The following is a 19,459-nucleotide window of genomic DNA, read 5'->3' as shown; positions in this document are numbered from 1 at the left end:
GAGGTCGATGTTGATCTTATAGGAAGGAGCTTTGCTAATCGTGACGGTGAGATTGTGTCGTCTTATGAGAATTTAGTCGATTTATGCTATACTGTTCCCTCTATAAAATGTAGGAAGATGAGACAAGCACAAGGTCGTGGATATCGACAAAATCGTGAATATGCTCGCCACTCGCATGGTGTGTACCAAATTTTCCCCCATTAACGATATACCTTGCGCTGGAAAAAAACGAAGTAGTCATCGTGACCAGAAGGAGAATCCCGACCTTGCGTCCCATATTGATCGGCAAGTTGACTACAGAGTCAAAACCAGCGATTAAATACCTTGGTTTAATGCTCGACTCAAAGATGAGCTTCTTCGAGCAAATCAAAGCAGAAGCGGACAAGGCTGCAGCTGGAGTCGCGGCCTTGAGTCGGCTAATGGCGAATGTCGGGGACCCTATATCAACTAGGAGACGTCTCCTCATGGGAGCAACGCAGTCCGTCCTTCTCTATGGAGGTATGGACTGATGCCCATGACAAGGAGGTGCATCGTAAACGCCTCGTCCAAGTGCAGAGGCGGGGAGCTTTGCGAGTGGCGTCTGCTTATCGCACCGTCTCCGAACCGGCTGTAATGGTGATTGCGGGAGTGATCCCCGTTGTCCTCCTTAGCAAGGAGCGCAAAGCTATCTATTGCCGTAAGGGCGAAAACTTAAGAGAAGTGGTTGTCCGTGAAGAACGTCAACGCACCCTTAGCGAGTGGTAACTTTCTTGGCAAAATGGGCCAAGGGGCAAGTGGACTGCGCGGCTCATCGACAAATTAGACCCATGGTTGAACAGAAAGCACAGTTAGATTGATTACTTCCTTACCCAACTTCTAAGTGGGCATGGAGGTTTTCAGTCTTACCTGCACAGGATTGGGAAGGCTCGATCTCCTGATTGTGTGCTTTGCAATGGAGTGGCGGATGACGCTGAACACACCTTTTTCTCTTGCGAGAGGTGGGACGGCCTCCGCCAGCAGCTTTATGCAGACTCAGGGGAGCTCTCTCCAGACAACATTGTGCGAGAGATGCTGAAGAGCGCTGACAGCTGGAATCGTATTGCGCATTATGTTCGGGCTCTTCTTACTACGAAGAAGATTGAACTCGGCCGGCGGAGGGATCGGACGGTAAGGGGTTCCCTGAACTAACAATAACTCCCTTCCTCCCCTCCCATTGGTGAAAGGAATTCCCTGACTTGAAGGCTCCCAAAGCCGGGAGAGCGGGAGGGCTAGTCCGAAGTAATGTGTCAAACGGTTTCAGGCTAGTTCTCTGATGACAGGGAGGTGTTTAGTTGGTAGTCCGCCAGCGTGCTGTTGCGGGAGTCCAACACTCTGTGCGTAAACGCATTCACCTACCCTACTAAAAAAAAAAATTAACGATATAGTCATCGGCAGACACGTTAAAGAAAGTGTCTTTCACACCATCGGGTCGCCCTGTCTGTAACGCATATGAGGCGAAAAATGAATGGTGCCCGTCATCTGAGATAATAGTGAACTTCACCAGTGTCACCAAAACGCTTCGCATTTCTAATACCTCAAGAACCCTCTCAGAAATGGAAATGCCAAGACCATATTAAATTCACCACACCATTGAGCTTCTTACAGGGAACAGATATCAATTAACGTCATCCGGAGGGCTCTTGCGTATTAGTCCGTCTTACCAGTCACCAATAGAGATGAGGTACACTCTATAACAAAAAAATTGTAAATAGATATAAATGGCTGTGTAAAAGTATATTTCCAAAGTAAAATTAGTATTTTGTTGTGTATTGATTATTTTTTGAGTAATATTACACAAAATTTAGTGTGATTAGGGAATAAACTAAAATCGTTGTAATATTACACAGTAGGTTTTGTAAAGTTACTGCAATTCCAATGCGTTCAATATTGGGGTGCTTTTACAAAACTTTTCGTATAAAATCACACCAGAATAGAATGCAATCATAGAATGCTCTTTGCATCCAGTCATTCATTGTTTGAGGCCTGACGTGTGCGGACGTAATCGCCAGATGGCCAAGTGGACCAGTGCTAGGTAAACAGGTGGGGAGTTAAAGTTTAGTAAACAGTCTCACTTCTAATGAACGTTTTTTAGAGATATATGAAAGGTTGTCATTGGTAATAAAAGGTGTTAAAGACGCTACAACGATAGTTACTATCACGGCACGGCACATTGCCGTGAGGGCATTTGTCACGACAATGGGCCAAATGATAGTAACTATCGATGTAGAGTGTTTAACTTTAACTCCTTGTACTCCCAACGCCAATCTTCCATATATCTCTAAAAAACTTCCATTCGAAGTTTAATGAATATTCTCCATTTGCGCATATTGCATGAAACATGAATAAGTATACACTATTTTTGAAGAAAAAATAGGTTACAAAAATAGGTTCAATTTTACACTCATTTGAGCGTATTTTATTACCACATTTATAGTGTAAATTTTCAAAATACATCAAAGCGTAAATTTACTTCTTTAATGCCTCATATAAGAAGAGTAAATTTGCTTCTATATTTTGTCGAATGTAAGATTCAGCATAATAGAGTAACTCCAATTATACTTATAATCGGGAAAAAGATAAATTTCCCTGATTTTATCTTCTTATTTTTATTTTACTGAGAATAGTATTGAGTATATTGCCTGAAATCCTCTTCCTTTATCTGGACTATGGTTTAGATTTAGCATTTGGAAATAAACTGTATAATAATAGAAAGGACCCTTCTCCCCCTCTTAAATTCCACCGAAATTCAAGATTCAATAAATTTGGTATGTATTCAATAAATTAATGTGGAAATAATTGGCGTTATATTTTCCCCCACGGAACTAAAAATCACTTAGTAGTACTACTCTCCATCATCACGAGGATGCAGTGAATACATATGAACGCGATTTATTTTTTTAATCCTTTTTCGTGTCATAATTACACAAGTCTGGAAATTGGAAGTTGAACACGTTAGGTATGAAAAGCTTGTTGTGTTTTTGTTATGTGAGAAACTTTTGGTGCACGTTCGTCCATTTGCATACTTCTGAAACTTCATGTATTGCCAAATTCAAAGATGTACATGTTGAAGTCATAATTGTTATGTTCATCCCATTCAACTGTAATAACATTGAAGTGACCCTCGACCGAGATCGGCCCTCCGTGATCAAGGTAACGTCCTCAAAGTTATCGTGATTGCATCGAAAGTCTGACTCCGTTTCATTCGGTATTAGAAAAATACGTTACCTCTCAACATCGAATCCAGACAAAGCGGTCCCCTTGGGAAGAATTCTAAGGTAGGTGCCGTCCCGAAACCAGATGGCAGCGGCAGCTGATATGTTGGGGTACCATGAAGCTTGGTGTTTGTTTCCGTACTGTTTACTGATGAGCATTACATTAGCTTAGCGTTACGGTCTTGAATGAAGTGCTCTAACACACTTCAAGGCCCTGATCCAATATGGATTGTTGCGCCAACGATTATTATTATTATTACATTAGCTTTCATCCTTGCTAGCAACTCATGAATGATTGCACTATGGTGCATTTTGATCTGTAGGATGCGGATCATGTTAAACGGGTCCTAGTTCCAGTTCTGCTCTAAAGATTGGACACCGCTCCGAGCCTGCAGTGTACGCAACACCCTCATTAGACGCGCGTATCCGACATATTACCCAACCAATTTTGGTTTTCCTGCTGTGAAGAATCAAAAGGAGTTTTAGGCCTCGGTAATTCGCAGAGGTAATACCAATCCGGGCATTAATTACCTCCGGACAGTTACGCTTGATTGCCTTCTCTATTTCGTTCTTTTCTGTGAAGCAGTGAAGATTCCGGAGTTCCAGAAAGCACGTCGATGCTAGGCTAGAAACCAAAGCAAAATAAGATGGTGGATTTTGGGGTGTACTCCTCTCATGTTTGCGGCAATGTGCTTTTGTACTCTAGAAATCCAAGTGGATTTTAGCTGACTGCTACCACAAGTCACGATATGTTGCCCTGGGAACTGGTTTCTGACAGAATTTTTGACTGCAAAATTCCGATTCTGTTCAAGGAGCATCATAATTGTATAGTGCTATGTGCTAACGGCGATTTTCTATCTAATTAAGAACGATCCTTTCTATGAGCAATTACAAACAGTTTAGGAGATCCTTTCTAAAGCTGATATTGTGATGGCAGTGGGTGACCTGAATGTCAAGCCAGGCTGTGAACTTCCTCGGACTGTGATGGGGAAAGACGGCCTTGGCAACAGTAACGATATGATGGGAGGTTTGTGCCTCTGCAACTTTCATCACCTCGTCATTGGTGACATATTTTTCGAGCACAAAACTTTTCATAAGGCCAGTTGAGTTTCAACTAACGACCTCGAAAGGAATCATCATCTAATGTTCGCTTGGCTTGACTTGCGTGTTGTTGGAGAGTTGTGAGCTACCAAGTTCAATATCGACTGCTTATATGACCTATCTGTCGGTCGACGGTGGAAGAGCTATCTTGCTGATTGGACAGCAGATACCTTGAGTCATCTGTCTGGGTGCTACGCAGGACGTCAGATACATCCCGGAGGCGCTCGAAGTCCTATACCGAACGAAATCCCGGATAGTTCAACGTAGTGTGCGACTTATTAAAAAGAAATTTGTTATTGCGTAGTCAGGGAAGCAGAAGATACCGTAGACCGCAATGATTTCAGAGCAGTATACCGCATCACAGAAGGACTTGCATTTGATTGCAAATCCTTCGACCGTCCTGTGAGTGATGTTAACGGTCGACTCTTCATCCAAAATGACGAACAGATCAAGATGTCGAAAGAACATTTCGCCACGGTTCTTAACCGTTTCCTCTATTTTCAGTTGGCGGAATATTCTGCCCATATGGTCGGAAATCAAATTTCTCCTCTTTGTCAGGATGCAGGATAAGCATTGAGGCGTACATGGCTTCATTTTGCTGGCTTGATGGAATAATTTCCGAGTCTGATGCTGTTACTCCCTATCTTTCTCGCTTCACAAACCTTCCTTTTTTTGTCTGTGAAGTCGTTTTCCTTCTCGGCGGAGTGCTTGGTAAATTGGTAAATCTCTGCGCGTACCCACATTCTTTGGGATTATTGCATTACCCAGTATGCAGCATTCTTCAATTTCGTTGCTCGCCGAGCGAATATATTTTTGGCGGTATCAATGGTTCTTCAGATGGTGGTTCGATTCACTATTGACCAACTTGGTTGAAAATGGTCCCATCTGAGACGACGTTTTTTTGTGGATCTCTTTCTGTGCAAACACCTGGTTTTTAAGGCAATGACGCGATTGTTGAGCGTGTAAAGCGTCAGCCTCCTAATCTCGCTGCTCTGGGTTCGAATCCCAGTCGTCATGGGTGTCTGTGTTAACCGTGTGTTTCTCTCGCTGCTGTGAGCTTAAGTTAAGTGTGATGATAGTGAAACTGAAGCACAATCTGACTGTGTGGATGCCTTATAGTCCGCCACGGACACCTTTTTTACTTGGCTGGCCTCCAAGTATGATTTTGATATCGTACCTTGGAGCAAGTTTTGAGGGTTCATTCCCCTGCCTCGTAGAACATCCCGTTTTGCGACTGTAGCCTCTTCTGTACGGACTCTAACGTAAATGAGGTTGATGTTTCGAAATTCACCTAGCAAGCGCAGAGTACATAGCCGTTCGCTTATTTTCAAAGCCACTTAAGAAGAAGTGGTGGGAAATATAACTATATTCGGTGAGTCGATTCAAAAGAGTGCCTCAAAAGAATCAGCATTATTTTCACTTCCCCTATAGCGCTATGAGGAAAATTTCGTATCGAAAACTTAAAAATCAATTTGCCTAATATATTATTTCTGCTTCCTGGTATTTAACATTTAGAAATTAGAAGTCTTGAAAAATAATAAAATTAAACAAATATAAAAAAGTCTGGTTGGGTTGGGGTTGCATACAAGTTAACACGTTCCTATCTCTGCTCCTATAACACACTCCTCAAATCAGCACCTACCTGTAATTTACACCATAAACTCAAACGCATTCCTCAATTCGCAGAGTAATAATTCCATACTCCAAAGATTCTAAAATCCAAGGGCATTTGCCTAAAGATTTTTTCCGGCAATCGAATTTACCTAAAACGCAACATTTATTTGAGGAACGAACTATTTAAATGCACACCTGTGCATTTCTACTGCGAAGTAACATTTAATTAACAAGTAAAATTATAATTGCGATAACTTCACGGGGAAAACTGATCTATCGTTGTAATTACGTTTTCGATTTGCTAAATTTGGCTCATATGTAATATTAGGTGTCAAATATATGACTCTTCAAGTTTTGTACTTCATTCAATATTGGAATTTGTGCACATTTTATTCATACCACATTTCACCTTATAATTGCTTTTACATAAAACCCTAAAATGATCATTTCAACGTGCACGGTACAAGATTGCCCTGCAAACCTACCTTTCCACACACATACGTACAATACTTATGTTGGTTGCATTTGAAAAACAGAAATGAATCGACTATGCATACAGTACACCACGTCAACAAGCCATCCAATATCGTCCAACCAGTTGCATCGACTCGCTTCTCGCTGACTCGGATGTGCGGCATGCCCTTGAGATTGTGCTGACGTGCTGTGGCATCAATTTAAGCGGTTTGATACCGGCAACGATGCTAAGCATACTGCGCATATTGTTCAACCTATGTCAACAAATCCGCCTTAAGGGGGGAACCACATTAGGAGGTCTTTAGAATCAATCGAAGATCGTTAGCTTAATTATCCCAGAACATGTTGCAAAAATTTCAAACGAATTTCGTGTTCCTTTAGATTCCATGAGCGTATAACCGAACGCCCAGGAGAAATCTTGCAACGTTATGTAAATAACCTATTTATAAAAACTTGGCGTTACTCCTTTCTACGAGTAAATTTGTATTTGTTGTAACTGTATTTTGTTCGTAATTACGGGTGATAAAGATGTTTATATCCGGAAGGTGATATTTCAATTTTTTTTCTGACGCGTTTTTCTCAAAATGATTTTTATTTCGCATTTGCGAGAGTTCTAACTCAAAAAGTAATAATCAAATCATGAAATTTGGGGGTATGATATTTTATAATATTATGAAGAATACGAACTAGCGTTTGGGATGATACCATATATTTAACGGTGGTTTTCTTTGCATAATTAGTGAAATTAATATTGAAATTGAAATTTTTTTTAGAATACCTGCAAAATTTTTGGTTTTGATTACTTCCAACCTCGTCCAATCAGGTTACTTTCTCATACCATGAAGATTTTTGAAGGCACTCTTGACAACCGTATTCCCGAAATCTTTGAAAAAACCGTGAATCACACCGTATTTGTCAAGAACAGCGGAACTACTGACGCAATACACGCTGCGCGGTTACTCATGGAGAAACACCGTGAGAAGCATCACCCTCTTTACATTGCATTTCTGGATCTGGAAAAGGCGTTTGCCCGTGTCCCACACGACCTCATCTAGATGCTCTACGACAACAGAAGAACTCGTGCACTGGGTTCAGTTGCTCTACCACGATCCGAAAGGTAAAGTTTGAAGTGTGGCGGGTGTATCAAAACCGCTTCGTGTCTCTGTTGATGTTCATCAAGGAAACGCCCTGTCACCAGTCCTCTTCGTTCTTGTCCAGCGCCCTATACATTGCTTTATGCAGATGATGTTTTCCTAGCATCTGATAGCAAAAATGATCTCGAGCAACTTGTCCAAAAATGGAATGATCGCCTCATGCAACACGGCCTCAGATTGAATCTGAATAAAACTGAGTTTTTGATAACCGATCCCCATAAAACAGGCATAATCACTGTCAGCGGCAGTAACCTGTGTAGAATTGAGCGATTTAAATATTTCGGGCCAATGCTATCAGCCAATAGAGAACTGCGTTATGAAATTACTTCACGCATTAACGCAACCTGGATGAAATGGTGTTCTCGGTGGTCGACATATCAATGAACGCCTCAAATCTAAAATTTACCGCAACGTTGTCCGTCCTGTCACTCTCTATGGTTCGACTATAAAAAACGATGAACGGCGTCTTGCGGTGGTGGAAACAAAGATGTTGCATTGGACTAGTGGTGTGGTACGTTTTGATCATATCCGGCATGAGGATATCCGCGATCGATATGGTGTTGCACCGATAGTGGAAAAACTGCGAGAGAGGCGTGTTCGACGGTATGGTCACGTAATTTACGCTAACGAGAATTCACTTGCCAAGAACATCGAAGTCAATGGTAACCGACCAAAAGGCCCGCTGAAACAACGGTGGCTTGATACGCTGGATGGGGATTTAAAAGCCTCGCGATTGCATCCAGGTCAGGCATTTGATAGAATCAAATAGCAAAACCGATCACAACGAGCCGATCCCGCTCGTGAACGGGACAAAGGCTGAAGAAAAAGATGAAAAGAAGATAAAAATTGAGTACCTTGAAGAAAAAAAAACTAGTGCCTTTCATGCCTAAGATGAACACTAATTACAACATGTTAATGAGGATCCTGTAACAAGTTCCTGGCAAGAATATGCCAAGCCTTATGAAAAAGTCTCAAGCCCAAGCATGTGGGAAGCGTATTTAGCGTGGTTGCTGACGTTCGTTGGCGGTCTGGCCCGTCAATGCTCTTACCAACTATCTACAAACAGTTGTAACGCAAACGTGTGGACAGGGTAATTTGCTTGGTATGTGTTCGTTCGCTAGCACTAGCAGGGAGGTTGCACATTTGTCGACAATCTCACGCCAACCAACAGTTTGTTTGACAACTGGTTGCACGTCTGTGGCTAGTGTAATGCACTTGCACACAATGACGATGTTGATAAGAAAAATCAAGGTAAATATTTGTTGATCGTTTGGGGTTTACGGCAAATAGCAAGCGTCTGGATGCACCATAAAATGTAGTATTATATTTATTTTTTGTGGAGGAGCATTGCCTACTCTGCCACACTTACAGAACTGCATGGTTATATAACAGATGGTTTCCTTTTTCCTTGCAAATTTCGTGATCATATGTGCCAATGTTTCCCAGCACAAACAATTTTCCAAGAATTCACTGCCTGAGTTTGAATGTCTGCCTTTTGCTTTTTAAGGCTTTATGTAAAACAAAATCTTATTAAAATCGATTCAATGTGTATCTGCCACACGCATTTTTGTCCAAAATGGGTAAACCGGTCCGAACGAAATTTGGTGGACAGATGGGAACCATGAAATCCCACGCATACAGTCAGTAACATACATGCAAAGAGGGAAAGTTGATTTTCCACCGCATATAGTCTTGTGGAGTATCAAATGAAAGGTCTCGATTAGTACTTTTCGAAACTGATATTAGTTTTGACGTGGATTATAAAGTGAGTAAGGGGAGTCAAAATGTGCACACTTAAAGTGAAACAGGACCCATTTTCCGAAACTACCCAATCCAAAAAAATGGAAAAATTCACGGTGGTGTGCTTATATGAAATCTAGGCCTCAAAATAAATCCCTTTTCGATATCTGCTCAAATAAACTTATTAATAGTATAATAGTAAGTAATAAGTTCATCCTAGGAGTACCAGCATAGATGACAGTATTGCACATACACCTGCCAAGTTTGAGTCTGTCAGACTGGCAGACTTACTCGGAAACGTATAAGCAAAAATATAAGACACAATTCTGGAAATTATAGAAGGTCAAAATTCTGTATTCTACGCAAAATCCATTGCACTTCGGCATGTACGATCATCATATAAACTGAACTTATATCATGCGCCATCTATTGAATGACCACCGTTCTAATTGCGTTGCAACTCGCTCCGCTTTTCAGTAAATAGCGGGCTCAATACTACTCATCAACTCAAACCAGTCTAGGCGCAAACCTGGCGCTTTCAAACAATAATTTGTATCCTTGTCGAGTTTTGAATAAAACAAGATGGAGGAAAATGCAACCTGGGCAGGATCTGAAGAGATCGCCTCCACCCTCCGATCGAAACCGACCGTCCACAAACATTTTTTTGCGGGTAGTGTTTCATCCAGATGGATATATAGCTTTTAGTACCAGCGTACAACTTTTGTACTTATGTATGTACATACGCATGTATGGTTTGCTGCATGCAATAAAGTGGAAATATTCAATGCAGGTGCGTATATATAACATACGTACACACCAGTATGCGGTAATGGACATATGTACATAGATCTGATAGTTTGGAAATACATACATAATTAAATATTTTGATTTTGTAGCTATCTACGAAGAAGGAAAACGTGCATAGAAAGTTCCTTACATAGAGTGGACACAAAACATTTTATACCTGAAGCGTCTAGCTTCGCATGTTCCAATTTGTTTTATTAAAAAATACTTATTTACGTAGGGATGTTTGAAAGCTATAATTTCATCTAACGATCGTAATTTATTACGCTCCGTTATTGTATATTGAATGATGAAATTCAGTTGTTCATCGGAAATATGGCTTCTAAACGATGGGTCGAATGCTTTTTATTTTAGAACAAGCGGAATTCCCGACATGACTCGTGGCGCCGCTCGTGGGGCAGTGGACAAAGCCATAGTTCTAATAGCTTATATAGTAACGCAACTGGCATTGGTTTGAATTCGGGGAAGGATGAATTTTGGGCTGCTCTGCAAAGTAACTACAACTATATCATGGACACTAACCTCCTCGATGCCTGCCGCCAAGCTCGCTTCGAACTTGAACCCGAGACACGAACCGTAGTGAATACACCAGAGAGTTGCTCCAAGGTTAGTACTAAACGACCCAATATTAGAGACTTAACTCGGTAACATCCCATTGTGAATTGATCTTGTTTGTAGATGCTACAGCCATCGCGAGCAGAAGGCACTCCTGAAGATATTAAAAATTTGCGACGTTGGCTTCGTGAAAAGGAAGAAATACTCGCCAAAGCTCCAACTTTATTTGAAGCGACTCGTATGACAACGCAGCAGCTACAGACTTTGGCAACGGATCATTCGGTAAGCATTTAAACAGATTTGTTAGTTTTTGATAAAGCAGTTAGTTTTTCACTTGGTTACGATCCTGGAACTGGATCTCAAAACCAAGCATTGCCTGAACAATTAAATTCGAATAGTCCTTGAACACTTTGTTGAGCAAAAGTGACGAGGATAAGTTCAATCCTTTCTTGAAAGAAATGAATGTTTCCTCTTTATTGCTTAACGGTCGTTAGCGGCATTTAATATTCATTTCAATTTATTTCAACATATGCAAATACGAAAAGAAGTGAAAAATGATTTAATTCACATAAGTCTATCGAAATTTTTATGTCCTTGAAGATATCTATTAATCATTATCGTCATCATCATTATTATCGTTTTTCTTAGATTGCTACTTATCGCATTTCAGGATAATTTTCAAAAAATGTTCAAATTCTCATTGACCCATTCAATGCGGGTTACTCAACACTTTAGTTAAAGGGGGAGTCCAGTGAGGGCAGAAGTTGAGTCAAATTTCACAGAAAGAATATCCGCCTCTCAGATTTCAGTCCCGCACTGAATGGTTTAATCGAGAGCTTGTTTCCACTTTGAAATTTTTTTCAGGAACAAAAATCATTTTCTAGCTTGTTTTTGAGACAAACTGTTTTTATTTTATTTATTTAAGCAAGATTTATCTGAAGATATTCTAGTAGTTACATACTAATACGCCTATCTGTTTGTTTCTTTTTAAATTAACAAAAGTATTTCTGATCTTCCCCTATCTTTTGATTTTATCAGTGGATTTAGTGCGTTGTAATGTGGTTTAAGAAGTGTTAGGCGTCTATAGAGTATCATTATCTTTTATGTACGAAAGTCCATTAAAAGACTAGAAAAAAAAGAATTAAAAATATATGTTTCTGCAAGTCAATATGTCAATGTCTTCGTTCTCGTAAAATTGCTGTGATCTTTGGCCAAAAATCTCCGACAAATACTTTTCATAGTCACATTTTAAGTTCAGTTTTTTCTTGCAGGGAAATTTAAAGAAGGGTGCCATGTCTGAACTACATATTTGATAGATATGCCCAAGCTGCTATAATTTTTGGCAAGACACCAAAGATGTGTGTAGCCTCTTCAATTTTAGACACGTTTAACCGCTTTATTCAACCTTTAAGAATCTCCCTCACTTGCTGGCAGTAGAGATTAGAATTACTCGTTAGACAGGCGGAATACAACTTACAGTGCAAAACACTTGGATCTTCCCCAGCAACAGAGCATTACTTTCTTGCTCGTTAATACCTACTCTGTGGCCGGTTTCTGGAGCTTCAGATGACACCTGCAACAATCGTGTTTGCTTGAATTATGTGGGACAGAATTTTTCAGTTTCTTGATAAATCTATACAGAAACAAACGGCTCAAAATCACTGTGTAATTAATCTTTGGTTCCTCAGAAATCATCCAGATAATTGTATTTATGTCGACCAATGCAAGGCGCCTCTTTCACATCGAAATTCTCAGAGCGGAGTGGTTGAAAGCAATACTGTTCTACTCAGACTTGCCGAATATCTTGCTTATGACTCTGATAATTTTTTTTTTTGTGGCCCGCTTGTTTAAGATTTTTAGCTTTCGCGTATTGCCAGAGATAATCATTTTCAAAACTAATCGTCAAAATGCGCAGATACTTTTTTCTCCTCTTTTCCATGGAGGGATCACCGTGTTGCATTCATATTTTTTCCAAACTTATCTAAAAACGCTCCTGAAATCTCCTCTAAGGTCCTACCTTTCTTGAAAATAACATAGAAATAAGAATGCAACGAAAATATCAATAATCTAAATAAGATATTAAATCAGAATCTAAATAAAATGAAATACAATTGATTTATTCTTGAAACGGAATAAATTATTTATGAGTATATACGCATTTCGAGCACAAGTTGTGCCCTTCTTCTTGTGCTCGAAATAAGTATATACTAACAAATAATTTGTCCCGTTTCAGCAAAAATCAATTGCATTTTATTTAAGTTCTTTTAGAAAGCGTGGATAGAAGAAGCGACAAAATTTGAAATTAATATTAGATCAGGGTCTTTGAAAATTGAAATAAAAACCTAGTGTTGGTAAAAATACCGAAAAATCTTCAAGTTTAGACCTCTGAAAACGAATGATCATCAAGGGGTATCTTTTTTTGAGAAGATATGTTTCAGAAATAATAATTAGTTTTATTGATGGGTATTGTTCTGATTTTGGCCCTCAAATTAGTAAATTTTGGATTTAGTACATTAAGAACACGGCTGGTGACGTCCATGCACAAATGTAAAGGAACATACTTGTAAAATAGAGTATGTTTTAGAACGAAATACAGTCTAAACCGGATATAGCGACGCTAAAGGGACCGAGAAATTTGGTCGTTATATCCAGTACGTAACTTTAACCGGTATGTTCAAGGTTCAAATAGACTTAAACAAGTTGTTAAATTATTTAATTTCGCAATGATTGAAACATCTTAAACGTAATTATTTAAATATGTCATTTGTATATGACTTTAAAAAATGTGACCCTTTTTAAGGTTTTGTGTACAACAAAACTTTATTAAAATAAAAAAGGTGGGAATTGTGAACGCTCACGCATACAGCGAATTACATCATTCTACATCGAATTTAAGGGGGGTCCCCATATATGCTGAAGGAGATGTACATTTTTTTTTCGCCAAATATAGTCATGTAGGGTATCAAATGAAAGGTCTCGGTTAGTACGATATCTGTATAACATAAAGCCTGATCCAATCAAGTTTGATTGAAATCCCACTATTACTAGCAAAGTTATAATAGGTCAAAGTTGTTGCTTCTTTGCAAATTCAAGACTGAAAGTGGATATTCTTACGTAATATATGCATATATTAGGTGCTACGTACTAATGAGGAAAATGCACACTCAAATTTCTTTATGAAAGAAATACACAAAATCTTTCATGCCTGAAGCGTCCAGCTTCCGGTTTCCCGACTTGTTTCATATTTACAGAATGAAAGAACTCAAATATATATTTCATTTACAGACTTTTAGGTCAGCGTATTTTAGCCGTTATGTTATATTTGCTTACATTCCTTTATAAACCGTTTTCTTAGATTCTATTAATTTAATTCTATTTCACCTTCTAGAAAAAATATACATATAAAGGTATACTGGCTTTGTTCAGTAAATTGCATCGACAAATACTTTACCATCGTCAGTCTCATTTTTTTTTCATTTTTGATGGCCTCTATGATTTTCTTGTTGGTCGAAATTCCAAAGCTGAGCACTTCACCGTCAACGAGAGCAAAATGATTGCAAGAGTCCGACTTGAAGATATCATCAATCGATGTTGTTTATTGCAACCATAAACTTTATGGCATATCATCATTGCCATCAAAAGAGTATTGCGAAATTCGCTCAAAGTTTCATTCAGTACTTAGACGTTCTGCATGGCGGTACACTTTTTCTATCACACTTGCTCGAACTCTCTCAAACTTCACTTGTAAAGATCCTATAAACCCCTGATCCACTGGCTGTTGGCAGTTGAATGGCTCTCAGACCGCTTATAGCACCTAATGTTTTTGAAGCATCGGGATTTTTATATTTTCCAAAAACTAAACGATTCTGCTTTGCTCCCAGCATAATTGCTGCAACCAAAACGGTTCTCCTCTCCTTGCTCATTTTCCAACCGGGACAATTTCTTCTTTTAAATGTGAGAGTGTTCTCAGATGTCATCTTGAAAAATGCCTATCCTGTCAACGTTATAAATTTGGTTATCTGAATAATTTTCTCGAATTTTCTGGGAACAATTCCGGAAAAACGGTAAGTCGATTCCCGCACCCACACGAAATCTGTTTTACCCATTTATTTTGCTTTCTCCGGTAATGCTTGATCCCCATTTTAGTCAAACCTCAACAAACCCTCGCAAATGCGTTTGCATTGTGGATAGAGTGTTTGGTTTTGTTTTGTATAGGCTTGTAAGCGCTTGCAGTAATCTCGTCAGGTGCCAATTTTTTGGCACACATCAAACTGAATTTGCTTACCTGCTCGGAAAATTCCAACAAAGTTGCACGTGGGAATGGCGATGTTTGGTTTGGCCAAACGTTTGTGGAAGTTTGCAGTTTGCGACAAGTACCAAACGTGTAGAACCGGCAATAAAACCCATCCATTTATCGGGATATTGACACTCCTTTGACTTTTAAACCACCTAGCAATGCCTCCTCAATATCGGAGCTTTGATCTTTTTAGTTGTTTCTTTTGCTTTCGGAAACGTAGAAACTGTCGAATGGGAAATGGAAAATTTCTTCAGTACTTCTTGAAAATAATTTTAGCTTTTTCTTCAATGCTAAAGCTAGCTATTTTCTTCGATGTCGTTTGAAACTGCACTAAATACCGAAAACTGAACTTTAACAATACATAGTTTAGCCCTCAGAGTTGAAACAAACCCCACAAGTAAAACTGTAAAAATGCTCATTCTAACTATTAATGTATTATATATACACAGTCTAAGTGAAAATTCAAAATTCAAATGCCTTTCTTTGAATCGAATTGCAGGTTAGAAGAGCGGTAGCAAAATAAATGAATTACCATAAAAAATCTCATCTGTTTGCAGAGATGTTCATAATGGGATCGACTTTATTTATAACCGATGTCGTTATAACCAACTTATATTTTTCTCACCTCATTATTTTGAAACTTTCTAAAAAATAATATGAAAATTTTCAACAAATTGGAGCAAGCTTCTCAATCGATGTGAGCAGAGGGGTCGTAATCATTAGAAAACGGGGATAAGGTAGACTTAAAAAAGTTGCCGAGACGTACCCGTTTCGACATTCATGATTCACAACCTGTCATCAACTACGAACGTTGCATATGTCTGTTTTCTAAGCGCAATCTAATAAAACTTTCGAAAACCGTTTTTCAATTTCAATCAAATTCAAACGTCTTGTGCATTACAAGTCAAGTTAGGAAACTTCGGTATACCGGCAACTGGCAGTTGCTCATCAAAATATCAAAGTGTTCGAGATAATTACGGCCGTGAAATGTCAAGAAAGACGGCAAAATATTGTTTCGTGCCTTGTTTCACAAAAAAAATCCACAAAAAAACGTTTTTCAAGTTGCCTCGAAAAGAAAGAAATGGATCGAAATCGCCTGATGAAATCCAGGCAGAAGCAGCCCAACATCGCATTCGCATCTGTTACCACTTGATTTTCCAGAGTACAAAAGCACATTGGTGGAGAGGGGTACTCTCCAGAGTCCCACGATCTTACTTCACTTAGGCCCAGAATGTCCAGCTTATATTGTTGGAATTCCCGCTCAAGTTGAAGAAAGCGAGCATTCTGAGGACACTTGCTATCGGCGTTATTCCTATCCGAGGCATTGTTGACGTTTCAGTAGCAATAAATTTTCAAAATTTGCAAGTTACTATCCCACAAATGTCTATCCATTTTAATCGCCTCCTAGAAAAGAAGGGAAGGCTTTCAGTGTATCCTTAAGCCCCAACTCACAAGGCCAGCAATCGGGAGAGGCAGATGATTGATTACTTCAAGTGTCGAAAGTAATAAACAGTAAATCGTATGCCCACTGAGGTCACATGAAATGTCAGCCAATCACCGCATTTTCTTTCCGGCCTGTGAGAATACAATTTTTAAACTTTTATAATTAATAGATAAGCGTTCCAAATTGTTTTTTTTTTGTTTAATGGATCTATTAATTGGGCAGGTGAAACTACTTCTTCGGCGTAAAAAAACATATAGTTATTTTCTAACGCGGGGAGTCCCTGTGAACTGAATGCAGTTATTATGTCGATTTCCGTATCTGAACGAAACCCAGAGAAAGTAATGAAAAAAAGAAGACAAGGAAATGCTGCCTTATTTTTACACTAGCAGTTAGTTGGAAAACTACTTTACTTTTTGCCCTTTTGAAAAATCGGCGGAATGTCTGGAATGGTCATTAGACTTTTAGATATCTATTATTCCTGGATGATGATAAACGCTAAATCCGACCGACCGTTGAAATCAATAGCGCTCTATATCATAACGAGTTTCCCAGCATGCTGTCACTATTTTAAAATTATTTCATCCTTGTGAATATTATAGAAATAGTGTCTCAAGCCATCTGGACCATTTTAATTATAATTTTTTCTCGGCTAAAAATATCACATGCCTCTATTTTTTACCATTAAATGCATTGTATGCGAAACGCCACACGGTAGACCTTGTGGAGTGACGACTTTTGAAATAAATTCCCCTCAATATCGAAACCGTTTATGTCCAAAAGCTGTTATCCACTCTGCTCTGAATGTCTATATCGTGATTTTCACTCTTCGAAAGTTGAATCTTAAATACTTTGAGGGGAAATCCAGGCTAACTTGAAAGGAACGCATTGTGCGCATCTAAGAATCATAAAAATCGAATCAAAAGTTCAATCTTTGAGAAAATTTAATTATTTACAGGTAGAAATGTACATTTTAGTTCACCTCCGGAATTGGTGAAACGGCTTTCTGACATACAACCAGTAGTTTAGGAAATTATGGAAATTTTCAGGTGTGCTATCTTTTTTGCACGTACTGTATGTATGTATATATATAAAACGAAACTATTATAAAACAAACTGAGGAACCGGAAGCTAGACGTTTCTCTTCATTACATGGCAGTTCCACTTGTTCATAGTTAAAATTTGATTGTGCGCTATTTTCCAATAGCCATTTTGCTCTGAAAAGTACTGCACCGATAATAGTCAAGTTCATACGCTTCACACTAGTAGTTGAACAATATTAACAAATATGCAGATATTATGTCGACTTGTCGAAATATGTGGAACCTCAAATATGCAAATATTTTTTCAAAATAACAAAACGGTGAATTTGTGGTTTTTTTTTTCTATATCGTTTTATTTTTTTAAGTTTTTAATTTAATAAAATAGATTAAACATTTTGGAGGTTCCTCATATCGGCATGGGTGTGTGTATTAGAAAATTAAATACTTTTGAGGTTCCGCATATGGGCATGGATGTGTAGAATAAAGGATTCAAATTGCAACTAAATCGGCTAAGTAGTTTTTTAGTGAGTTATTCCCCGAAACTTTGAAAACGTGAGGAAATTCTTGTATACTGTGCCGATTTTTTATTTTCTAATAGTGTATATTTTTACATAATGCTTAAACCTTAGTCAGCTGACTATAATAATATATGTATGATCGGGGATATTATATAGAAGGGATGATTGAAGTATCTGATGGCGGTTAAATGCCATTCCTATACCTATTGCAGCGCATTCATTCTTTGTGTTACAACTTTTAAATATTTCGAATTTCAATCTGAGACTTTAACGGTACATTTTCAATGTGTTATTCTCTCGACATATATTTTTCAAAATCGTCACACCGTACTACTACCTAAAGATGCAGTAAATTCACCCACAATTGATAACTTTGAACTGATATAACTATACTCATGGCCTGATTTCCGCGAAACTTTCCAGTATTATGCGCGATACTGTCCTTTATGGCATTTAGTACTCCTAGGATGAACTTAAATGGAGTTTGCGGTCAATTTCAATATACTATTATTAACTTTATTTGAGCTGATATTGGAATGATTTATTTTAAGGCCCAGATTTCATATAAGTGCATTTACTCCTCATAGAGAAACATTTTTTATATCGCCCCTTTGCATGCACCTCCTCTTAAACTTCACGCGAATTTATGTCAGTATATGCGTGGAATTTTATAGTTCCCATATGTGAGAGAAAAGTTTTTCTAACAAACAGACACTAAACCGATTTCGTTTTAAACAGAACTTTAATAAGGAAAAATAAAATAAACATTCTTTTGTAAGAGCATAAAACCGAAAATTTCCCCTTCCAGTTTGCTCTGAACAAAAAGAAAATAAATAAAAAATAATGATCTAATAATCACTTTAATCTGGGCCACGTTCCAGTATTTGAGGAAGGTGTGTAATTATCGAATTGGGCGTTGAAGTATATATTGATCAATGGCTTTCCATTTCCATTTTCTCGTACTAATCAGTTATGCTAATTCAAATATATCTGATCTGCACGTACGCTGGCAGTCTTTTATATTGATGAAAGATTAGAGCTTTCAAGTAACATTGTTACTGCTGATTCGCTTTACACTACTAAATGAAACTAAGGATCTATAGTTGGCTTGATGAATTTTCGGGTAGTCGGGCTGTGTTTAAGGAATTCTACTGTAAGTTATCAAATATAGAAATTGAATTTTGAATGAGTAAAAGGATACATTATAATAGAAGTTTCTACCAAAAAGTGAACAACTACAATATTAGTAATGTACTAAACGAAGAACTGATTGCCATTGTAACTCCATGAGTTTGGGATATGCCATCAAGTTGCGAATGATCCTTTATGTTCATAAACATATCACAAATGATAGATCCACTAAAATTTTTCTCGAAAGTTTTCTCTAAGTGCTGCTAGAAACAATCTCAGTCGCGATAATCCTCTTCAAATTTTCAACGCGAATATGATAAATAGTCCAATAGATATAAACCTCTCTAGCTATGATGA

The 19,459-nt window shown here is 38.4% G+C and overlaps 1 protein-coding gene across 1 annotated transcript in view; it reads left to right on the top strand.

Moving 5' to 3' along the window:
* Positions 1-19,459, top strand: part of LOC119648640 — a 358,882-nt gene that overhangs the window by 150,767 nt on the left and 188,656 nt on the right. Inside the window, exons 4-5 of the mRNA XM_038050411.1 lie at positions 10,472-10,723; positions 10,796-10,954. Of these exons, the coding sequence (XP_037906339.1) occupies positions 10,472-10,723; positions 10,796-10,954 (411 nt within the window). The remainder of the gene's footprint in view (positions 1-10,471; positions 10,724-10,795; positions 10,955-19,459) is intronic.

The sequence above is a fragment of the Hermetia illucens genome, chromosome 2 (assembly GCF_905115235.1).
Source record: "Hermetia illucens chromosome 2, iHerIll2.2.curated.20191125, whole genome shotgun sequence".
NCBI lineage: Eukaryota > Metazoa > Arthropoda > Insecta > Diptera > Stratiomyidae > Hermetia > Hermetia illucens.
The sequence above is the reverse complement of the archived record's forward strand: the minus strand, read 5'-3'. Positions and strand labels throughout refer to the sequence as shown.